This window comes from Ascaphus truei, chromosome 4 (assembly GCF_040206685.1).
Source record: "Ascaphus truei isolate aAscTru1 chromosome 4, aAscTru1.hap1, whole genome shotgun sequence".
Classification (NCBI taxonomy): Eukaryota; Metazoa; Chordata; class Amphibia; order Anura; family Ascaphidae; genus Ascaphus; species Ascaphus truei.
In genome coordinates, this window is record NC_134486.1 from 84017572 (window position 1) to 84043207 (window position 25636).

The following is a 25636-nucleotide window of genomic DNA, read 5'->3' on the forward strand; positions in this document are numbered from 1 at the left end:
TGGGCAGGTAGTATGGATGAATTATGTTCCAGTGGGGACTGTCTCCATGAAATCCTGGAGCCACTGGAACTGGAGGCGCTGACACCTTGAAGAACTACCAAAAGCCTGTCCTGATCTCCTTACCAAATCAGACATCTCAGCTCTCCTGACCCTCACAGGTATGCCAGCACCACAATACCTTGTAGCAGTCATAACATCTCCCAGAGGGTGGGGGAATCAGTGCTACAATTGGAGGCGCTGCTGAGATCAGGACAGGCTTTCAGGGTGTAGTCACAGCAGCAATGCAGCCAGTAGACTTCTGCTTGGGCAGAGACAGAAGTAAAAGAGGCCAGGGCAACTGATGGCATGATACCAGGGATCCTTGGGTACCCATACTTCAGTTCACTGTAACTGAGGGCCACGGGTAAACCTCACCATGCACTGTGGGGAGCCCCTGGGTACCTAGCACATAGACTGTGCGGGGAAGGGGGTGGTTTCTCCCTGAAATAAGCGGGGGAGAGGACTGCCTGAACCCTTCCTTAAAGACTGTGTTGGGGCATAACCTGAGGGCATGTTTCCAGGGAGCATGCTAACCCTTCACTGCAGCTCAAGACAGCGCCAGGGGGTAAACCTCACCACGCATTGTGGGGAGCACTTGGGTTCCTAGCACATAGACTGTGCGGGTGGGGCTTACCCTGAGGGCATGATACCGGGGAGCGTGTACCCATATCTGAGAAAGGCACATATACTGTGCTAGTTGGCGCGTACCCCAAAAGAATGATACCGGGGACCGTGTACCCATATCTGAGAAAGGCAGATATACTGTGCTAGTTGGCGCGTACCCCGAAGGTGGGCCAGGGTCTCCACAGTGTACCGTAGGGAACCCTGGGTACCATAATCTCAAATACTGTGCTTTTGGGGGCTTCCAGTTGGAAACTTATCCTGGGCGCGTGTACCCCAATTCTGCTATCAAGGGACAATCCGTTGCAGTGCATGTGGGGATTTGTGCACCTGGCAGACTCCTGGCCTTTTAAGAGGGCAAAACGGGAGAAGGAAATGTTCAGGACTGTGCTGTGGACTTTGACATCTGGTACTGCAGTATGGACTGATCTAAACTGGCAGCCACCACGTTGTTGCCTGTACAAGTGTTCTAAAATGGTGGACGCCGCATGTCTGCCTGCTCTCCTGCTTCCAAGATGGCGCTCCCGCCAAGAAAACGGGACCGCATGGGAAGCTCCACCAAAGTTGCAAGTTTTTGCAAAAGTTAAATGCATGCTTTCAGCGCCATGCACTGGCACCGCCCAATCAAACTACTGGCTCAGCCGGAGCCATGTCTATCCTTGAACCCACAAAGCCCAGCCTCTGAATCCCATCCAGGGGAGGGACTATCCACGTTCAGCCAACCAGAGACTGTTCCATGCTGGGAGGAGACAGCAGTGCTGCTCCAAGTATTTCATTCTGTTTGGAGCTGAGCAACAGTAAGGAGTGATAACCAATTGCTCTAACTAAAACCACAGCAATGGCTTCTCACCAAGAGTCTGAGGACTTGGAAGTCACCAATTATCTTCTTCTGATGGTCCGTGTACATGGTCAGATCCACCTGCGGTCTATCTGCCAACACTGCCAGCTACCCGGAGGCACTGTCGGCCTCGAGGAGCGGTGCTTGCACTGTGGCACCTTCTACTTATGGCCTGCTAGCCCAGGGCCTGAAGAACAGCTTGTGCCACGTCCAAGAGCCTCCACACCAACCGGTGCGCCTCCAACTAACATCTTCGCTACAGAAGATGTGGGCCCATGTGCCCTTATTATTGCGCCCGGATGCCCACGTAGTCCGGTGCCAACACCCACTGTCTCCGCGGGATCTACCGCCGCTGAGCCTGCTGCGGGCCCGTGTGCCCAACAACCGTCGTTCCCAGGACTGGGATCCGTGCATATCCAGGTTCCAGATTGTGAGTGGACTGCCTCAGGGGTGTCGGGAGTGAGTCTCCAGGTGACCGCGGAGCATTGGAGCTCCATAAGTATGGTCGCCCGGGCGACTGATTCACCCTGGCATCGCGTCCTGGCGGAAGTGTCCCCATGCGTGGCTGTCTATGATGATATCTACTGGACGGAACCTGAGGAGAAGAGCCAATCTACTACTTACCATGTCCAGCGAAGCTCCGGTCCAGAAGCGTGCATCCGAGAAGCTGCGGAGGTTCCGAACCCCCAGAGGAGCTCCACGGTCCCGGATGACGTCAGCGCTGTTCCGGACCTGCCTGTCTGTGGAGGAATCCGGGGACATCGCTTACCTGCAGCCTGGTGAGGTTCCCGCTCCGTCCGCTTTGCAGGGTCCCGTTGCGCCCTGCCTGGAGGAGGCCCCGGTTGTGGCCTTGTCCGGTGCATCGTGGGGTGATGAACTTTCGGTTCAACCGGATGTGACATCATCGCCACCGGACTTGAGCCTGCCCGGTTGTCTCACGAAACTGTCGATGGCAGATGATGTCACCAAGATGGCGTCCGAAGAATCTATGGAGCCAGCTGCACACCGCTAGAGTCAGCAGCAGTGAGTGAGAGTCCGCTCTCACCAAGTGCTTCCTGCTACGTGGCTTCAGAGTTTGCAGACTATTTAGTCCTTTAACATTATGTGATAGAACTATTAGACTCAATGTGTGATCATTTTGAGGTCCCTGTATTGAGTATAAAGGTGAAGAATAGTTCTGGCCCTCTTTATTATGGGGCAATAGCACCGCCTTTCTCTAATAGTGTAGATCAGGGGATGCAATCTTTTTTCTTTGCGCCCCCCTACGGCAGTTTCCCTCTCTGCGCGCCCCCTCCCCTCTTACCTCGGGTCCGGCGTCTGGGTATCATGACGGTGCCATGGCACCGTGACGTCACATGACCTCGCGATGTCATTTGACGCTGCGTCTCCAGAAGCTGTCTGAGCCAAGGTAAGTGCTATTTACAGAGGCCTTCGCCGCTTCCCTGGCACTTAATTTAAGTGCGTTCGGGAAGCACGCGGGGGCTCTGTAAACCCCGCGCCCCCCGGAGACAATCTCCCCCCCAGTTTGCCAAAACTGGTGTAGATTAACTAGTTTTCCTGTATGTGATGTAACAAAACCATTGCAAAACTTCTAGATTTTCGATAGGATTAGATGGTGCCGGGGACATACAGTAGGGAAGACATAAGGGGTGAGCCTAACATTACGGCTTTAATAATTTCGCCCGGGGTTTGATTGGGCATAGTGAGAAAGCCGTGTGAACCTTGTTTACTCTTTGGGGGGGAGGTAACAAGAATCCACAGATTAGTCCTATTACAAGAACATTATAATCGCATAAAAAATACTCAGAATAAGAATGAGAAAGTATCTTAATTAACAACACTCCTTTCAACTACCTATTTAACTGTTGTTTAATTGTTAATCTTGACCACCCCACAGCGGTATGTATATACTGTATGAACATCAATTATTGTTTATCTTGACCACCCCACAGCGGTACGTATATATGAACATCAACATTAATATTAACACATCTGTAGTGTGCAACATGAGAAAGTAAATCCCAACTAAAGGAATGTTATATATTCCCAAGTGTCTGTGCACCTTTATGGGTTTTAAAATAAAAGATATTACCAAAATGATGGAGTTCTGAAAAATGAAACAGCTGCAATTACCAATATTTTCTGTGGCACCCATATCTCTTGCAGGATCCAAGATGTCCACAGAATAATTGTGTCGGACATACACCAGATTGCTTATGGCACCAGCTATTCATTTTGAGACCAAGGAATTGAATTCACTTGTAATTGAGGTGTTACGTAGAACCATATCATTTGGAGATGAACAAATATGGGTTATAATCTGATGGTTTCCACTGTGGATAAAAATAAATGATAAATCAAGGTTTACTTATTTAAACCTCAGTAAAGGAATAATAGATTATGAGATATGAGATTGAAAAGATGCTAACATTATAATATTCCTGCTAGAGACTCCCAAATATTCACTGCTAATGCTGATCAATGTGGTGAAGTCCTATGTAGGAGTGAATGGGTTAACAAACAGCTGAGTTCAATGAGACCCTTTTGTGTCAGTGTTTTATTTATGTTTTAGCCACACATGCATTTTACTGACAGAAATAACTTCTGTTAGCTCTAAATATCCTCTGTGCAAGTAATATTACGTCATGCCCCCTGTACAACACATCTGACGATTAATTTGTTCAATCAAGTGCTTTCTCAATTAGCAAGACACTTGCATGCAATTTATCAACAATAGCAACATGTTATACATGTAATAGCTTACTACTGTATTTCTCTTTATTGACACAATTAGCAGATGGTACCGTGTTAGCCCATTAAGTAGCCAGACAAAGGGAAGATACCTGAGTGGTCCTGAAAGCTTCCACTCATTAAAAAAAATAAGTAATTAAGGATACAGCTTCACTTTTACTCTATTGTTCTTTTTTTTTATTGTCACAAAACATTTGTCTATTTATCCTGTTCTCCAGCAATGTTCAGTGTGCAAGACAGCTAAATATGATGTAATGGGCTATAACAGATGCATTATGAGATATAATCATAATGGGTTAAGATTTTCTTTTAAATAACTTATTGTGACCCCTAGTCACCCAGAGGGCTCTGCAACATCTCAAGCAACTTTATCTATATTTTACCCAGAGATGCCTTTTTGGACAAAAAAAAAACTAATGTGCTAAGATTACTTTAAGCAACAAAGATTATGCATACTGTATGAGACACGGAATGGGATTCTGGGCAATCCACTGCTGGAAGCATATACATCATTTAGTACTACTGTATGTAAATATGTGGGATTCCTGAACTCAGCATTCTGTATAGCTGTATGTTGGTTCAATTGAGAAAATCAATTACTGGGTAATGACTTAGCGTATAGTAGAGTAATTAACAAAATTCCATGAACATTACAGCCATTCATTTTCAGCAAATGTTTCTCACCATTACCGCTGTGGTAAGCAGGGTGTGCAGGGTTACTAGGACAATAGGATTTCAACTTCTGTATTATTACAAGTCAAAAACGTCCTATTACAATAAAAAACACTGGTGTTTTGTGCCAAACCACAACAGTGTACATGCAGAAAGAAATCAATTCTAGGGAAGTTATATATTCACAGCTACATAAAATACTAAGTAGCTGTGAATATCTACTACTTCCATTGCAATATCAAACTGGAAAGATACTTTCAATGCATTACTATGCAATTCCTTCTTCCCCTTTTATGTTACTGTAGCTAAGGCCGCGTCCACACTCCCCGCGCCCATACGCACGCGTGGCGTGAACAAAAGGCTGTACCTCTGTGAGGCAGGCCACAGAGCGCGCAATGAAGCGCGACGGTGCTCGCAATTTTGTAGGAGAGAAATAATTTTGATTTGGTCGCGCGACGGCCAGGGCACGTGCGCGGTTCAGCCAATGAGGGCGAACCGCTCCCATGACGTCACAGCCACAACTCGCCTCCCCATCCCAAAGGCCACTGGTCGTCTCTGGGGCAGGCACGTGATGCCATGCGCTCAGTCCCGCATGCACGCGCCTACTATATCCGCGGCCTAATGTATAACAAGCAATGGTTTTACTACACACTCAAGAGGGTGTAATGTCAAGAGGATGCACTGACAGACAAAACCCCACAGTTTCACAGGGTATTAGTATACTGGAAATTCTGTGACGCACAGATACTCACACTAAAGCTACCCAGAGGTACAAGTCTTCCAAAACATTTGAGGAAATAAAGTTTTTTTACATTTTACACTCATTTTTCATTCGCTTCTAGAAATATTGTGTGGCCATGTCTCCCTCTAGGGTTCCCCTTGTCCCCTTACCTCCTGTTGTGGTTGCGGCTGTCAGCGGAGGCTGGGGCGAGTACTGGTGGGTGCTTGTTGGTGGCGAGCGGTCGCCGGAGATCTGCGGTGGCTCCCGTTACGGGGGGTGCCATCTTGGCTATAGTCGCGCATGCGCAGTATGTCTCGCGCATGCGCAGAGATGCCCCGAGTTGCACCGTCCATTGAAGGAGCTTTGCGCATTGGATAGCGCAAGCGGTGGCCAATAGGGAAAAGGCTCTATGCAGGGACTACATTTCCCATGAGCCCCTGGGACATTGGACACATGGCACGCACCAGCCAAGAGGGCTGCAGCAATCCCCTGCTCCAAGAATGTTACAATTGGTGCACTTGGACAGCGAGGAGGAGTCGGAGGGTGAGGGTGTGTTCAGGGTGTCTGTGTGTAACGTATGTGCTTGCCACAAACTGGTAACGGACCGCGGGGCTGAGGTGGGGATGTATAAGCACCGACCTTAAGCCACGGAGTCAGGTCCGGAGTGCGGATTCCGTAATAAGACATAGCCAGGTCAGGATTGGAGAAAGTAGGGTTAACGTTATCCAGGCAGGGGTCAAGGCAGGCGGCACAGGAGCGGTGGTCAAGGAAACAAGCCGAGGTCATCAACAGGAAATCTTGGGTAAGGTACTTCAGGGATAGGAACAGGAACTGGAAATCCAGTGCTACAGCACAGAACGGCACCCCCTAGCCAGGTACAGCCGAGTGGTGGAGAACACTGGGAACAGGAACTGCAGAATCCAGTGCTACAGCACAAAACGGCACCCCCTAGTCGGGTACAGCCGAGAGTGGTGGAGACCACTGGGAACATGAACTGCAGGATCCAGTGCTTCAGCACAAAACGGCACCCCCTAGCCGGGTACAGCCGAGAGTGGTGGAGAACACTGGGAACAGGAACTGCAGAATCCAGTGCTACAGCACAGAACGGCACCCCCTAGCCGGGTACCGCCGAGAGTGGTGGAGACCACTGGGAACAGGAACTGCAGATTCCAGTGCTTCAGCACAAAACGGCACCCCCTAGCCGGGTACAGCCGAGAGTGGTGGAGACCACTGGGAACATGAACTGCAGGATCCAGTGCTTCAGCACAAAACGGCACCCCCTAGCCGGGTACAGCCGAGAGTGGTGGAGACCACTGGGAACAGGAACTGCAGAATCCAGTGCTACAGCACAAAACGGCACCCCCTAAGAGGGCGTTTGTTTTTCCCTGACTCCCCTGCGGATGGACCCCTCAATTGGAAGATCTTTACCCTTTGGACATTTTACCATCACAATGTGGCATGGATGGTCTCATGGACTATGGTAACTGATGTGAACTGTTAACCATTGTTGATCCCATACTAACAGTCTCTTTTTGGTACTGTGCCGGTTTGCCTTGATTATACCAACTGCATTTACGGTGTATGTATATAATATATGTATTTGACATCATCATGTATTAGGCAATTTGGTGCATGTGTTATCTATGCTTGCTGTGTGGTTTTATATTTACTAGGGGTGAGGCCAGCCTTGTAGGTTCAAGGGGTTATTGTTAACCCCTTGTTCTACATATATTTTGTGCTTATAGGCTTTTTTCCCCTTGCCTTGGGTATTAGGGGTCCATTAGTATATTCATAGGGGATTTCCCCTGTCTGAAACATATTTTATCACAGGAGGATGTCAGGATTTGTTTTAATATTTTTTGTATTTTATGTTTGATTATTTGTGCTGTTAAATAAATCATAATTTTCTTTGATATTTGTTCTGAGTATACTTGAGTGCTGAGTTGGGACGCTTTTCTTTTCATTGTTATATTACTTCTAGTCCCTAGCACCGTTAGTGGTTATTATATTACTAATTTAAGTACTCATTATTTGCTTAGTCTGTTGCAGGCAATTTGTCTTGTTGTAATATATAATATATATATATATATATATATATACACACACAGTATATATAGTATACTCAGTTCAATAACCAATGGTGTGTTCAGTCCATACGAGCTAGAATTCCATCTCTCTTCCAAGCTCCCTCCAAAGAGGATACTTGGAGAAAATGAGAGAGAAAATAGACAAGCATAAACACAAATTAATATCAAAATATATTGAAATTTTAAAAATAGCGCACAATACTCACTTGCACAAAAAAAAGTGACAGCGATCAGCAGCTCCTGGAAAAGCGTTACAGTATATTTGGTATGGCGTAGTCTCCACTAACCGTTTAGAAGTAGAGAAGGTTCCTTAGACTGGGAATCTCGATGTAGAGTATCGGAGTCCCGTTTAGCAGCCGGTAATCTCAGCCAAGTACCTGCATGCCGGCTGCTAAACGGGACTCAGATATGTCCAGACTCCCAGTCGGGGTAGCGGGGACTACGCCATAACAACTATAAAATAACGCTGTGGCAAGGCATAGAATGATGTCCTCGGGATTGGAAGCTCTGAGTAGTAGGACCCTCATTACCTTCTGTATCTGTTTGCGCATGTTTGTCCTTATTTGTATGTCCTTCTGTTTATGTAATTGATGTCACTCTGTACCCCCAATGTACCGCGCTGAGAAAAATGTTGGCGCTTTACAAATAAAGGATAATAATAATGTATCATACTATGTTTTAACTTTATACGGGCACATTTTTTCTTAGATTTTGAATCTGACACCGATTGGCCAGGTCCTTTTGGTCGCGAAATTCCGCAGATAAGTCTCAAAAAGTCAAATCCACTGTTTTTTTCTATCACTAAAATCTGAGCAGAGGACTTGTTCTGTTTTAGTAGTGTTTTCAGTTGTATATATATCCCCTCAAACCTCCCTCCAAATAAATTAGGGAGAGATGCCTGTGCTGAAAAAGGAGATATGCTCAGTATATTTAAATGACTCACATCCCACACCTCCTAAAAGGCTATCTATAAGAACTATGAGTCATGACTGGACTTGTGTCAGACCCAACAGGAATAGAACCCATAACCTCTGCTCCCGGGAAAAGCCGCAGCTCTGTGAGTAAAGACACTGGCTGGCACTGAGTTTGAAGCAGGGGAACCTGGTTCAATTCCCTGTGTCAACTCCTTGTGACCTTGGACAAGTCACTTTATCGGCCTGTGCCTCAGGCACCAAAAACATACAGTAGATTGTAAGCCCTATGGGGCAGGGATTGCAAAACGTCTCTGTTAGACTAGCAATGCTATACGAGAGCAAACAATTATATTATTATTACACTGTCACAGTAAGCTTAATACTTTTCAGCTTTTCTTCTCACTGAGTGCTCATACCTATACAAAACACTTTATCCTCTTCAGGGGTAGAGCACCATATACTAGCAGTCTTCTGGCACTTTCTGGCGCATGAACACACCATTTATTTGAATAAGCTGTAATGTATTCCTTCCTGCCTTATGGCAGAACACTGCTTAGTAAATATGGTCCACTGTCTTTATCCTTTATAAGATTACAAGTAATAACTCAGGTAACCAGGTCACTTTGTTATATTACTTTCTCAGTGCATATGCTTTATTTGCTGTGCTATCCCTTGTTTTTACTTGTGTTTTATTGCATCTCACCTGGCCTCAGTATTGTATAGGCCTCAGTACATATTATTACTTTGTGCTTCAAGTCCTTTCAAGGCTATAATCAACAAAATAGATATCCCTTTGAGGTATGCTGCTAGTAGACATTTACAGTCTACCCCAGCAGCTGGTTTAGTTCACACTCCTAGAGCTGCTGCCTAGAAAAGCAGTGGTTGTGTGTCTAGTCCTGTTGGGTCTAACCCCAATATACTATTCCAGTCACTAGGTGCCTTTGGCTTGTCAACCCAGTATAGTTCTTATGGACAGCCTTTTAGGAAGTGTGGGATGCAACTCATTTAAATATACTTTGCATTTCTCCCAGGGTACCTTTTTCATAACAGGCATCTCACCCTAATTTATTTGGAGGGAGCTTTCAGGGGACATACATACACAACTTGACACATTATAAAATTGAAATCCTCCTACTCACAAAAGCTATGTTACAGGTATGCAAATTAAATCCAAGTTCATCATTCTTAAAAATCCAACCACGGATTGTGAACCAATTTTGCGGATACTGTATGTTAAGAATCCAAAGGACAGATTTTCAGTAATAGAAAAAATCTGAGCAGAATATATTTAATGGTGGATTCGGATGTATCCGCTCTGGTTTTTTAGTACCCTATTCACAGACGGGTTTTGGTGGCGGGATCAGATTTGGTCTCAAAGATCCAGGAAAATACGGGAAAGGGCTTTAAACCAGTCTGCCCATCTTTAGTTTTAACCCCTAACAAAAGCAATATTCAAAACTATTTCTGAAATTGGGCAGAAGTTTTTCCTTTAGTGTTACATAGTTACATAGTAGATGTGGTTGAAAAAAGACATACGTCCATCAAGTTCAACCTATGCTAAATTTAGACAACAGATACTTTATACTATATCTATACTTATCTATACTTATTGATCCAGAGGAAGGCAAACAAAAAACCCCAGTGTCATATCATCCAATGATATCTCATAAAGCGAAAAATAAATTCCTTCCTGACTCCAATAATTGGCAATCGGATTACTCCCTGGCTCAACATTCTTCCCATGTACAGTATACTTATTTGGTATACAGTATGCCTGTTTACCTTCACTTTCTAAAAAGATGTCCAACCTTTTTTTGAACAAATGTATTGTATCTGCCATCACAGTTGCCATACGTAATGAATTCCACATTTTAACTTTCCTTACTGTAAAGAACCCTTTCCGTTGTTGCTGGTGAAATCTCTTTTCCTCCAACCTAAAGGGTTTCCCCAGACTCCTTTGTACTGCCCTTGGGATGAATAGTTCTTTTGAAAGCTCCTTGTACTGTCCCCGAATATATTTGTATATAGTTAACATATCCCCTCTTAGAAGCCTCTTTTCTAATGTAAATAAATCTAATTTAGCTATCCTTTACTCATAAGTTAGATTGTCCATCCCCTGTATTAATTTGGTGGCTCTTCTATGCACTCTAGTTCCATAATGCCTTTTCTAAGGAGGTGTGCCTAAAATTGTACTCCATATTCAAGCTGTGGTCTTACTAATGCTTTGAATGGGGCATAATTATGTTTACTTCCCTTCCATCTATTGCCCGTTTAATGCAAGCTAAGATCTTGTTTGCCTTTGCAGCTACTGCATGACATTGGGCACTATTGCTAAGCCTGCTGTCTACAAGCCCTCCTAAATCCTTCTCCATATTCTATTACCTTACACAATTTAATATCATCAGCAAAGATGGAGACTTTGCTCTCGATTTCAACCTCAAGGTCATTAATAAGCAAGTTAAAAAGTAGGGGTCCCAGCACCGATCCCTGAGGTACTCCACTCACGACCTTAGCCCAACCCGAAAAAGATCCATTTATGACAACCCTCTGTTGTCTATCCTTCAACCTGTTTTCAATCCAGGTGTATATATTTTTACTGAGTCCAATATGTTTTATTTTGTACACCAACCTCTTGTGTGGAACCGTATCAAAAGCCTTTGCAAAATCAACTACATTACCCTGGTCTACAGTAAATTCCTACTTACCTCCTCAAAGAAACAAATAAGGTTAGTTTGGCATGATCTATCCTTCATAAATCCATGCTGACTATTACAAATAATTTTGTTTTCCATTAGGTATTCCTGAATATTATCCCATATTAAACCTTCAAGTAGTTTCCCCACTATTGAAGTCAAGCTTACAGGTCTGTAATTCCCCGGTTATGATCTAGCTCCCTTTATAAATATAGGCACCACATCTGCTTTACGCCAATCTTGTGGTACTGAGCCTGTGGAAATGGAGTCCTTGAATATTAAATGTAATGGTTTGGCTATTACTGAACTTAACTCCTTGAGAACTCTTGGATGTATGCCATCGTGGGCCTTATTTACTTAAATTTTTTCAAGCCACCTATGAACTTCTTCCTCAGTTAACCAATTGTTCATTAATATGGAGGTTGTGGCTTCCTCCTGCGGCACTATAATTGAAATTGATTCTTCCCTGGTAAATACGGAGGCAAAGAATTTGTTTAATACCTTTGCTTTTTCCTTATCTCCAATAATCTCCAAAGAGTTCATGTGCAGGTCAGATTCTCTGACAAAATAAAAAGCAGCAATATAAAAATGAGCAGTTATTAGGCTATGCTTATAGTGCCGGCGACTTGACGGTGACGTCAGGCTGCGGTCTCTGAAAAAATCAAATTGAGATGACTTCCAGCAATCGCTACCAAGCCGTCGCTCCGTCGCGTCGCGCTTACTATAAGCACATGCGACGGCGGCAACGCATTTGTTTTGACGCGACAAGACTATAAGCCTAGCCTTAGCTGTTTCCCCTACTGAAGTTAGACCACTCAAGAAACGTGTAGGGATTCTGGAAAAATCTCTGAGCACAGGACATTATGCTCTGTCTCCCTGGACCTGCTGAAAGAGAGTGTGCACATGCAGCGAAGTCACTGAGGCGATGGCTTGGTCCAATCAGCTGGGAGAGAGCTGACGAGCTCCACAAGGCAGACACATGGGCTCCACACTTCCCATTAGGCCGCGTCCAGTCTGAGAGCGTGCGTGAGTGAGTGCGCGCGATCTAATCACATTTTTGGGTCCATGCTGCGCGCGTACGTGCACGTGAGCGTGCAGCGGTGCGATGCTTGGCGAGACAAATATTTTTGTATTTGTCGCGCTTGCCCTTGTCACGTGCTTGGTTCAGCCAATGAGGGCGAATCGCTCACGTGATCTCACGGGCACGACAAGCCCCACCCCCCCTACACGCACAAGTAGCTGGCCAGGAATCGCCCGATCAGCATGAGCGTCTGACGTCATGGCGCTCGAGCGCCAGCACGCTCACTTCTACCCTGGACGAGGCCTTAGGCCTTGGCCAAGCTCCCCGCTGGCGTGCAGAGGCGCGCTGAGGCTCAGGGAAAGCGGGTGCTTTCCCTGGCCTTAGACAGCGCGCCGTCAGGGGGCGTGCCGGGGGCAGGCCTGTGATGTCACAGAGCTGGTTCGCCCTCATTGGGCGAACCGCTCACGTGATCGGCCCTGCGCTCCGGCGAGCGCTGAAATTTAAAATTTCCTAAAGACCTACGCTTCCGTGCGCTTGCGGAAGCGTAGGCGAGCCCCTACTAAAGCCGCTCTAATTGCGGCTGTAGGGGCTCAGTGCTGGGCGGAAGCGCGCCTCCGCCAGCAAGCAGTAACCCTGGACGAGGCCTTAGGTGTGAACGCTAATTTTTTACATACACCTTTGAGTCGATTACCACTTAGATTCTATGTTTTTATTCATTAAAACTGTATTACACTATGAGCAGTTTTGCGCTTTTTTTTCCTGCTATATATGCGGTTTCCTGTAAACTTAACTTCTTTCAACATTGCTCTGGCAGTGTAAGTGTTATAATGAACATTTAAAAAATGGACGGTCCAATATGGGAAAAAAGAACTGCAAGCTCTTTGAACAAGAACAATCCTAAATGACTCTAAACACGTTGAAGCAGGGGAGCCTGGTTCAAGTCCCAGTGTTAGCTCCTTGTGGCTTTAGACATGTCACTTTATCTTCCTGCCCGTCATGCACCAACATTAGGTTGTAAACTCTCCATGAGGCAGAGACTCAATGTGCCTGCAAAATGGTATGTACAGCGCTGCCTATACTGTCTGTGCTATATAAGGAAAAAAATGAAATATTAAAGGACATATCGTTCTTACAGAAACATGGCTATCCCCTAAAAACCCTGATGCAAATATTGCCATTCAGGGATACTCCATTTTTAGGAGAGATAGGTCAAAGAGAGGAGATGGGGTGTTATTTTACATTGCAGACACATTACACTTTACACTGTTAAATTGCCCACCAAGCCCACCCTCTTTTGAAATTCTAGTTGGCAAAATCTGCCTCCCCTTTTCTAAGCCCATCTTGCTTGCTGGCATCTACCGCCCCCCTAAAGCCCCTCTGCAATCCTTGACTGATATCACCCAATTTCTTGGCTCCATTTCCTCTCTGAATGAGAAGAGTGAGCTGCTAGTTCTTGGGGATTTCAACTTCAATTGGCTTGACCCTAAAAACCACAAAATCCAGATACAACTCAAGTCACTTAACCTATCGCAACTCATTTCCCAACCCACACGGATAAACCTGAAATCGCATAACCATTCCTTGCTAGACTGGATTCTCTCCTCAAACCCCAGCAGAATCCAATCCTCTGGCATCCTTCCTGACATTTTCAGTGACCATGCAATAGTGTACTGTGTAAGGAAAATTAAACCGCCCCATTCAAGCCCTACAGTTCTCCTCACTAGAACATTTAAAAACTTTAACCCACAACAGTTTCTGGATGACCTTACCAACTGCCCATGGCACAGAATCGATTTAATTCCTGACCCTGATTCTGCGCTCGACTATTTCCAATCCGAGTTCTTAAAACTCTGCGATACCCATGCTCCACTACGCAAAATAAGGGTACGGGGGGCCCACCTTCCATGGGTTACACCTGACCTTATAGCACTCTACCAGTTCAGGGATGCCTTGTGGAAAAGCTACAAAGTAACTGGCACTACCAAGGATCTCAATCACTACAGATGCCTGCGGAACATGTGCACAAGGCAAACAAGGCATGCAAAAGCACAATATTACTCTGACAATCTCCACCAGAATACATCAAACCCAGCTAACTTCTGGAAGGTTATCAACCATATATTCCAGCCTCCTAACCATCAACAACCAAGTAATATCACTAAGGGGAATATTACTCTGACAAACCCCACTGACATCGCAAATGCATTCAATGATTACTTTGTGGGGTGTGCCACTAACTTATTAGCGAAACGCAGCACAAACCTCAAACATGAATCTCATCCTGGGAGTATCCTTACAGTCCCGCACCCTCCCAACACTGCCCACAATTTTCAATTTGGCCCAGTATCTGAAGAGGAGATGATACAAGCGCTCCTCAAACTAAAACTAAGCAGCCAATGTGGACCCGACTTACTACAATCTAGGTTCCTACGACTTGGTGCCCCAGCCATTGCCAAACCAATTGCGTCCATAGTCAACTCTATCCTGTCTGCAGGCCATATCCCTAAGACCTGGAAAACTGCCAGAGTTGTCCCAATCTTCAAAAGTGGGGACAAAAACACTGTCTCAAACTACAGGCCAATCTCACTTCTCCCAATTCTATCCAAAGTCATGGAAAAATGTGTCCACTCCCAATTAAGCGATTTCTACACCAAGACAAATTTCCCTAGCCAATTCCAATCTGGATTTCGCCCCAAACACTCCACCGTAACTACCCTGCTAAAAGTTTGCAATGAAATCCAGTGTGGAATGGAACGGGGACAACTCACTGGTGCAGTATTCCTAGATTTTGCAAAGGCTTTTGACACAGTCGATCATGCTATCCTGCTTAACAAACTCCAGAGCTCTGGAATAGGGAAACATGCTTTAAACTGGTTTCAGTCCTACCTATCAGGAAGATCCCAACATGTGTCCATTTCAGGCTCTAACTCCAACCCCCTGGATATCACCTGTGGTGTCCCGCAAGGCTCTGTTCTGGGGCCCCTACTCTTCTCAGTGTTCATTAATGATCTTCCCACAGCTTGTAAGGAAGCCTCAATACACATAAATACAAGAAAGACACAGCGCACAACGCTCATAGTGCAATTACAAATTATATTGATATAAACAAATTAAAGGGTGAGTAATGTGCATACATCAATGCAGTGATAACAAGCAGTTTCGGGATATGTTACCCAACGCCTCAGGTGACCGGAACAGATGTCCTCACAAGGGTAAAGACGCTGATGTCTCTGGGGCAGGATCTCAGTAGGATAGATGGAAAGCCTCTGTTTGTCCTTGCTCCCCAGAGCACGAGTGGAACGGGAGCTGCTGGCCCATGCAGTGTTTATTCAGAGCAAAGCTGAACACCAGCTGGGTACTCTCACTCCCCTCCGTGTACACCGCTTCCGGGTTGATGACGTCACCGCGGGGAATCGCCGATTTCAGCACCGTTCCAACTCAGTCAGCTAATGGATCAGCTCAGTCAGCTTAGTAGTATAAGAGTGACTGTCCCAGTCTTCCAGAATCCACAGGAGATAAGTAAAGGTCCCAAGGAGGTCCAGGCAGGTATGCGATGAGTACTAGCAGGCACCAGGGCTGGTAGCAAAAGACTAATAGCTCTAGTCTAGCTCTAGCTATTAGTCTTTTGCTACCAGCCCTAGTGCCTGCTAGTACTCATCGCATACCTGCCTGGACCTCCTTGGGACCTTTACTTATCTCCTGTGGATTCTGGAAGACTGGGACAGTCACTCTTATACTACTAAGCTGACTGAGCTGATCCATTAGCTGACTGAGTTGGAACGGTGCTGAAATCGGCGATTCCCCGCAGTGACGTCATCAACCCGGAAGCGGTGTACACGGAGGGGAGTGAGAGTACCCAGCTGGTGTTCAGCTTTGCTCTGAACAAACACTGCATGGGCCAGCAGCTCCCGTTCCACTCGTGCTCTGGGGAGCAAGGACAAACAGAGGCTTTCCATCTATCCTACTGAGATCCTGCCCCAGAGACATCAGTGTCTTTACCCTTGTGAGGACATCTGTTCCGGTCACCTGAGGCGTTGGGTAACATATCCCGAAACTGCTTGTTATCACTGCATTGATGTACGCACATTACTCACCCTTTAATTTGTTTATATCAATATAATTTGTAATTGCACTATGAGCGTTGTGCGCTGTGTCTTTCTTGTATTTATCTGTTAGCTCCAGGGGGTCCTTGAGCCCCCCCTTTCATCACAGCTGCAGACGCTCTGCTCAAGGTCACGTAATTAATTATTTAATTACTTTATCACTGTTTATCACGTTGTTTATATTAGCTGCGCACTTTAACCTCCCTTTTTTACCTCAATACACATGTATGCAGATGACACAATACTATATGCACACAGTCATAGCCTCTCTGACCTTCAACACATACTTCAGTCTGACTTTTTGAGACTCGAAAACTGGATTTCCCAAAACAAACTGTTTTAAAACACTGACAAGACTGTAACAATTGTATTTGGGACCAAGACTAAATTTGTAAAGCTTCCAGTGACTGAGCTCCTGATTCGAACCAACGCTAACACCACCCTAACACCTGTCACTAGTTTTAAATACCTGGGCTTATGGTTTGACTCCCACTTAACATTCGGGATGCACATTGATACCCTGACAACCAAGACCTATGCCAAACTAGGGGTACTTTACAGGAACAAATCCTCCCTAAGTCTCCTGGTCAGAAAGCGTATCGCACAGCAGATGCTAATGCCAATTATTGACTATGGAGACATAGTATATGGATCGGCTCCTCAAACCCACCTTAGCAAAGTTGACACCCTCTACAATTCAATTTGTCGTTTTGTTCTCCAATGCAACTACAACACACATCACTGCGAAATGCTCAAAGAACTAGATTGGTCAACACTAGAGTCTAGGCGCAAAGTTCACCTTTCCTGTCTTGCCTTTAAATTCTTCATGGGCAAGCTACCCAGCTACCTGAACAAGCTCCTCACCCCTACCACCTGCAGCACTTATCACCTGAGATCAGACCCCAAAAGACTATTCATGGTCCCAAGGCTCAACAAAGTATCCGGACGTTCCTCCTTCTCCTTCCGTGCACCCCAAAACTGGAACAACCTACCAGAGACTCTCACATCCACCACCAGTTTAAGTTCTTTCAAATCTAAGGCTGTCTCACATTTTAACCTGGTCTGTAACTGTTTCATACGCTCATAATATACATTTTCTTTAACTGTGCACGCAATGTCTTGTATATAATGTATACCCTGTTCATTTATGTAACTGTACTTGTAACCATGTACTATTTGTTTTACTCTGTGCCCAGGACATACTTGAAAACGAGAGGTAACTCTCAATGTATTACTTCCTGGTAAAATATTTTATAAATAAATAAATATTTTACAGGGGTCAAGTATAAACATTTATTTGGTGCAAATTAGCAGCAAAGAAAATGCAACAGATCAAAGAAAAATCCCATAATCCCATGACCATTAAAAAGGGATTCTTCTTTGTTACTGTATATATCTACTTCAGTTTTATCCCTCAAAATTACAAGACAGTATTGAGCTCAGTTCTTTATGTCCTGTGCATAGACTGTGTATGGCTGTGATATACAGAGTAGTAACAACTACTGTACAGATACTGAATGCACAATAGTCATGTCAAGCTATGGGAAGTATTGCTCAGATGAGAAGAGATGGTGGGGCTATGAATGTAATGATCCCTAAACACCTTCTGTCGTTTCTAAAATGTGTTTGACATGCATTTAGCGCTTCTGGTGCTGATAGTGTACAGAGCTGCCATAATAAAGTAGTTGTACTGTGCTTGAATGCAGGAGAGCACAATCCCTCCAAACATCATTTGAATAGGTTACTGGTAAATAGCTGCAGTAGGAAAATAAGGGAAGAAAAGTTTAGTATGGTAATTAAAAATTACATGAGCAGTACTCTTTTTTTTATGGCTGCGGCCCCGCTGGCGCTGACCGCGCTCATGCTTGAGAGCGGTGACGTCACCAGGACTCCAAGCATGAGCGCCGGGTGTCCTTGCTATTTCGACGTGCACATAACGATTTGTGTAACTAAAAGCGGCAAGCAAAGCGCGCTCAGCGCGGTCAGCAGCCCGCTTTCAACATTGGCTTGTGTTGAATTTTCTGGCACAAAGAATTCCTGCCCTGAAGAGCTTACACTCAAATTGTCAAATTACAGGACTGTGTGGAGATTAGCAGAAATCTTGAATTTGGCACTTAATAGGCCTGGAATTACTTATTTTAAGTGTTAGGCCTCGCTCAGACAGGCCGCGTTGTGACATGCGTGCGAACGATGGTCACTCTTTGAGGCTAGTGGATGACAGTTGTCACACTAGAAAATGCTTGTGGCGGCAAACTACAGCGTTGACGCTGCGACATTTTGCCGCCACAGCCCAAATTGAAATGTGCGAACCAGCTCCGTGACGGGTTTGTTACGCCCCCCCGCCACGCCGCGACCCAGCTCCTGAAGTTTGAGCGCCGATCGCTGGGCTGCAGGGGAGCGCGGCGGAGGCGCGCACGCAAGCGCGTGGATGTAGCAGCCTGTCTGAGCGAGGGCTACGTCATTTAAATATTTGAATGCATTGCATGATGTTATATTAACATTACTCAAATGCAGTTCATGTACAATGCTTTTACATGCTTCATTGTATTTAAAGCTTTCATTTTAAGTGCACATACATGCAAGTTAATTAACAAACGTGGTCATTTAAATACACTTTAATTTGTAGGAGTTATAATATGTTCAGTAGGGATCCACGTAATTTTCTTGATGGTTCACAGTAAAATGCCTGCAACCGATGGCATTTAAATTTCCATAAGCTTGAACCAATTTCGCATTCCCGCTGAATTATTGGTATCAGAGTGTCTCTATCACGCCGATCCACATAAAAATACCGACAATCAGAGCCTTGCTTGAGACCAATATGCACAGTCAACTGACTATAGGAATTCAAATGAGGGTTAAACTGACAGAATGCACGTGAGGGTTAAACTAACAGAATGCACGTGAGGGTTAAACTGACAGAATGCACGTGAGAGTTAAACTGACAGAATGCACGTGAGGGTTAAACTGACAGAATGCACGTGAGGGTTAAACTGACAGAATGCACGTGAGGGTTAAACTGACAGAATGCACGTGAGTGTTAAACTGACAGAATGCACGTGAGGGTTAAACTGACAGAATGCACGTGAGGGTTAAACTGCCAGAAGTGGACCACAGATCCCTGGTTGACTGCACACTATAGTAGCACCGTTCAGTAAATATGGGAATAATTTGCTTTTCTTTGTATCATAGTGGTTTATTGGTCTCACAAATATAATAGGTAGTGATTATAAAAGTTTGCAACGGCCTACAGGCTGATAATAAAATACAGAAATATACAGGAGATCGTGCTTACCTTGCCAGGTCTAAGAAGGAGTCAATCGTTTCTTTGTTAGTGGACACTGTGCCATCTATGCCCAGTGCATCCGAGTTCAGGCCACCTGCCCCAGCACCTGGTTTGATGATGAAGCCCAAGGCTATGGCTAAAGCGGAGGCCAACAGGGTGGTCACCAAGAAGTAGCCAACAGCAATGCCACCCAGCTTCCCCAAGGACCTGGTGTCTAGACTGGCAGCCCCGGAGATCAAGCTGCACACCACCAAGGGCAGAATAATCATCTTCAGCATCCGCAGGAGCAGCTCCCCGGGGAAGGCGAAGTAAGTCACTTGAGCCTTGGTCAGGTTCATGCTTCTCACTGCTGTACCCAAGCCCACCCCAACCAGCACCCCGGACACGGTGAGGATCACTATAGCATTCTTCCTGAGGAACTGGGCGCATCTGTGCTGCCCGGCTCTCTGCTTTGCAGCTTCGCCTCTTGCAGCATCATCCACCTCGCAGACTGTGTAACTTTGGTAGCTGTCAATGTGGCCGTTTGTTTGGCAGGGTTTTTCCATAGTTAGTTTTTTTTTTACCCCCTGCCCCCCAGTTTGTGTGGCACGGTCGGGTGGAGGATGAGTTGCAGGAGGACACGCTGTGCTCCCACTGTACTTGCAAAAATGGGCGTGTGATGTGCCACAGACAGTGAGCTGGTAACGGTGCTATCTGCTTCTCCAGCTCCCGCTCACTGCTCTGGGGGCTCACTCCTGCTCAGTGAAGAACTGCAGCTCTAGCTGATGCAACTGAGCCTCTCTTTCCCCTCCCTCTCCAGCAGACACTTAACTGTGTCATTCCCGGCCTCTGCTGCTGCCAAGTCGTCATATTAGTGACCCCTCTCTCTCAATCGTATGTACAGTGAGCCAGCAAACAGCTAACCAGGTGGCCACTTGATTGCACATGACAAAAAGGGTGGCATTGGGCAGGCAGGGCAATTCTGGAGATTGATTGATGTCAACTAATAACTCAATTAGGGGGTATTGAGGATCTTAGCTTTTATGCTAACACAAACTGCAAAAACCTGAAAGCTAAAGAGTATCAGGGATGAAAGGCTTAATGAACATGTGCAGTACTGTTTGGGGTGTTTTATGTGTGGTGTGTGTCATGTGTGTGTGTGTGTGTGTGTGTGTGTATATATATATATATATATGCTTATCCCATATGCACACATGAACAAATAAATTTTACCAGATGGAGGTCTGGAAAAACGAGACAGCACACAGCCAGGGAAATCCACAAACACTGTATTCAACAGAAATACACGCCGCAGTGTTTCGAAACGCGTAGAGCTGTGACGTCATCGCGTTTGTGTTGGTGTATTTGGAGTCCCTGGCTTCCCTGCGCTCCGGCTGGCGGTAATTTCAAGTGTTAGCAACCATTGTATGAGGGAGCAAAGGACGTGCAGGCATTGGATGCCAATTTGGGATAGGAGAACCTGGCCTGTTTACATCCACTCTGCAAACCTGGGACTCACCCTACCACCGCAGATGACCACAATAGAGATTTCTCTCCCACGAATGGTTCTGTTTAAAATCCTGTAAGTGCACATTCTTATGGGTTGCTGATTTTTAAAATAAATGTACTTTATTTTTTACTCAGTTAGGCCCCGGACACGCTTACCGCTGGCGCGCTGAGGCTCAGGGAAAGCGGGTGCTTTCCCTGGCCTTGCGGTGGCTTACCGCAAGCGCTCTCAGCATGCTGTCAGGGGGCGGTCCGGGGGCTGGCACGTCACTGGCCGGGGGCGGGCCAGTGACGTCACGGAGCTGGTTCGCCCTCATTGGGCGAACCGCTCACGTGACCGGCCTGTCTCGCCGGCAAGCGGTGGAATTTTAAATTCCCCCACGACCTGCACTTCCGTGCGCTTGCGGAAGCGCATGTGAGCCCCTACTAAAGCCGCTCTAATTGCGGCTGTAGGGGCTCAGTGCTGAGCGGGAGCGCACGTCAGCACGCTTCCGCAAGCACGCAGGCAACATGTCCGGGGCCTTACGTGCTATGGAGCTTGCGATTTTGTTTGTTTTTTGTTCATAGATTCCAAAAGTGGTTGGCTATACTGTACCACTCCCCTTAAAGCTGCAAAGACGCTGCCTGGATCTTCTATTGGGACTATATTTCTCTCTGGATTTTTTGTTTGAGTGGAACATTCAATTTGGATTTTCCTTTTTTTTTCACGATCACGTTATGGTTTGTAGATATTATTAGGTTAAATTGTGGTAATTTTAATTTATTTTAATATTTTAAATATGTTATTATAATTATATAAAATATGTTATTATAATTTATCATTTATTAGGGTTATTTCACATCCTCTTTAGCGCTACTTAATTTTTGTGTTGTCTATATATATATATATATATATATATATATATATATATATATATATATATATATATATATATATATATATATATACAGTGGTCGACAAATCACCAAAAAATCTACTCGCCGAACAAAAAAATCTACTCGCCACCTAGTACCACATGTGTGCTGGTTGGGCCAATAGGAGCTCGCCACGATGTTAAATCCACTCGCCCGGGGCGTGCAAATGTATAGGTTTGTCGAACACTGTATATATATATATATATATATATAGGCATACCCCGCTTTAAGTACACTCACTTTAAGTACACTTGCGAGTAAGTACATATCGCCCAATAGGCAAATGGCAGCTCACGCATGTGCCTGTCATCACGTCCTGAACAGCAATACCGGCTCCCTACCTGTACCAAAGCTGTGCGCAAGCGGGGAGACTGTAGAGACTGTTACAAATGCGTTATTTACATCAGTTATGCACGTATATGACGATTGCAGTACAGTACATGCATCGATAAGTGGGAAAAGGTAGTGCTTCACTTTAAGTACATTTTCACTTTACATACATGCTCCAGTCCCATTGCGTACGTTAATGCGGGGTATGCCTGTATAATTATAAAAAAAAAAAGCAAAAACTAATAGACGGTACTGTTCTGTGGCTAACGAAATGCTTTTATTTGTGTGAGCTTCCGAGATTCACTGATCTCTTCATCCGGCAGTGTGTTTTATATACACACACACACACACACACACACACACACACACACACACACACACACACACACACACACACACACACACTCACTGTATATAATATACATATAGATATACATCTCATGCCCCTGTACCCTGTGTTTCCACTTACCCTTCCTTATAGATTGTAAGCTCCTTGGGTTGGGGAAGGCCCTCCTTAACTACCGTTATTATGTATGTTAATATTTGTTATTTTATTGTTTTTTGTGCTCCAACCCTATTGTACAGTGCTACGGAATATGTTGGCACGTTATAAATAAATAATAATAATACAATGTATTCTTATTTTTAACTTCCAGCTTGACCCTAAAATATAACAGCAGATTCCTGAAGAGTAGCCCACAAGTAGTCTTCTGGCCACTAAGGACTATTTAATGGTAACAACTGCAGTGCCTGAAGCAAAACAAAGCCAGGAAGGGAGGAGTAATGAAGCTGTGCTTAGCTATTTTCATTTTAACAGGTTTCCTTACTATATATATCTGTGTATGGGCACTGTAAGGTGAAAGAAACATACATCAATAATTGTGGACGATGCTTTGATCATTCAGCTATAACCCAATCATTAGTGTACAATTAATTCCTAATTGTACTTGGTGTTATATAACTGTTAATTTGTCTCTATACTTTCTTACTCTCTCTTTCACTCTCACTCTTTTTTCTCTTTGTTTGTCTGTCTGCGTCCCCCAGTCCCTTATCTCCCTGAAATGTGTTTGGAAGTGCCTCTTGCTTTGCTCTGTATGGTGGTTAAATCCATAATTGAAATGTCAGTAGAGATTTATGGTAACGAAGAAGCATTGTGCTCTGTAGGAGAAGAATACAATCCAGCATGGCCGCCCTTCTGTTTCTGTGTCTCTGTGGCAGCCACTATTCACTTCCCCTGACAAGTGAACCATGTTTATTGTTGCTGGCATATTTGCACTTTCCTTGTAAAAGTAAATATATAGGACACACGCTGCAGTATATGGTGTGCATGTGTATTTTATTTGCATAGTGCTCTCTTAATTATGACTGGGTAGCTCTCTTTGTGCCACACTAAGAAAATCCTGAGGATGGAGAGGGAGAGTATTTTTAGGTTTCAACAATACAGTTGTACCACTTACAAGGTAATGTCAGGCACACATTTCCATTTTGTGTCACTTCTATTATAATAAATGGCCCCATTAACCTATTCTAATGCCTCCCTTAGCTCTAACTACTGATAGATTCTCTGTGCTCTCTTTATGTGAGCAGTTTTCTGCAAAGCAGCGGTGCGCAAACTGGGGGGGCGCAAGAATTTGTAGGGGCGGCGTGGGTGGTTACAGAGGCCCTGCGCTCTTCCCCACGACATTTAAATTAAATGCCAGGGGAGGCGTGAGGCCTCTGTAACTCCCTTACCTGCTCTCTGCCAGGTCTTCGGCGATGCGTCGCCATGGCAACGTGCCGTCAAATGACGCCGCGGGGTCATGTGACGTGTCGCCATGGCAATGCGCGTCAAATGACGCGGTGGGATTACGTGACGTCACATGACCTGCAGCGTCATTTGACACTGAGTCCTTGGAGAGGGGAGGCGCGACCGCTGCGGCTGCCGGGCAGGGGGGCGTAGCTCAAGAAGTTTGCGCACCCCTGCTGTAAAGCACTGTCATAAAGGGGCAATCTCACATAGCTGGACAAAAAACAATCCCTTTGAAACAATGTAACAATTGATTTGGCTTCCTTAAATGAATGTAATCATGCCTGAGAAAAATATTTGGATTATTTTGTTTATCTGGAAAGTAATTACAAATTGCCTTTCTTCATGGCCTATGGATGGGGGGAATGTTTGTCAATGAAGTGTTTTCTTTAGCTTTAGCCCACGCTGTCCTTATTAGAGAACCAGCAATGATAAGTTGAGAGGAAAATAGGGGGCTCTGATTGTACAAGCACTTGTTGAACACACAGTAACATCAGACAAAAGGGAGCAGCCCGAGCACCTCTCCCAAGTTTCAGCTGACCCTGGCTACAAACTAACTTGAAAAAATGATTTTAAACATTTATAGTTTTTAGGTTTCAAGCTAGCCAGCTCTAGCCCCTCAAACATGTCACTGCCGACTTCTAGGAGGCGTTTTTACAAGATGGCTGCTAGTTCTTTTTGCTCCTGACTGGGCTTTGTTTAATCGGCGTATTATCTGGAATTAAGATCTCCCCCCTACAGAGGCACATTGCCTAGATATCTGGCAAAATTTTAAGTGGTATATCGACCAACTTCACCCTTATCCCTAGAAGTCCCGTTAAAAAAAACAAGCTTGCGGGAGTTGGTAAGTGCAATGGTTGCCTGTTGGGCGGCTGTCACAATCAGGGGTTGATCAGACTACCATGTTCGTTTGGATCGTCAGACAAAACACAGGAGTTTAATACAACAGGGTTATTTAGCAAATGCTAACAGTGAATCAATCACAACATAGATACATACAAAGGTAACTTTCTGTGGGGAATTGTCTCCCCGGGTACCCGGGGAGACAATGGGAGGTGTAACGGGGGGAAAGAACAGCGAGGTCACTCACTGCAACATTACCGCCAAAGTCCTCTTGCCTCTAGGAGTTTGCCACTAGGGCCAAGTAAGTCACAGTTCCTTGAAAGTAAGAGTCCTCAAAGACAGGGAACAAATGGGGAAAGCCTCTGGAGCAGGAACCGACTGGTTCTGTAGTCTGTAATAGAGTCAGCTAGCCGGACACAAGGTAGGAGAGATGCTGCCGGAGCGAGCGGGTCTCACACAGGGTTCCTTGTCCGTAGTGCTGAACAGGTTTTCTCTGACCGTGAAAACTGTCACTGTGTCCGGGGAGCAGGC

General features: G+C 45.3%; 1 protein-coding gene and 1 long non-coding RNA gene across 2 annotated transcripts in view; one reads left to right on the forward strand and one right to left on the reverse strand.

Moving 5' to 3' along the window:
* SLC1A4 (solute carrier family 1 member 4) overlaps window positions 1-20501 on the reverse strand; it is a 78318-nt gene extending 57817 nt beyond the window's left edge. Inside the window, exon 1 of the mRNA XM_075596115.1 lies at window positions 19756-20501. Coding sequence (XP_075452230.1) covers window positions 19756-20291 — 536 coding nt within the window. The 5' untranslated portion in view covers window positions 20292-20501. The remainder of the gene's footprint in view (window positions 1-19755) is intronic.
* Window positions 19491-23793, forward strand: LOC142492903 (uncharacterized). The gene is made up of 2 exons (XR_012800933.1): window positions 19491-20054; window positions 23133-23793. It is a non-coding gene; the product is annotated as an uncharacterized LOC142492903 (long non-coding RNA).
* The last annotated feature ends 1843 nt before the right edge of the window (window positions 23794-25636 follow it).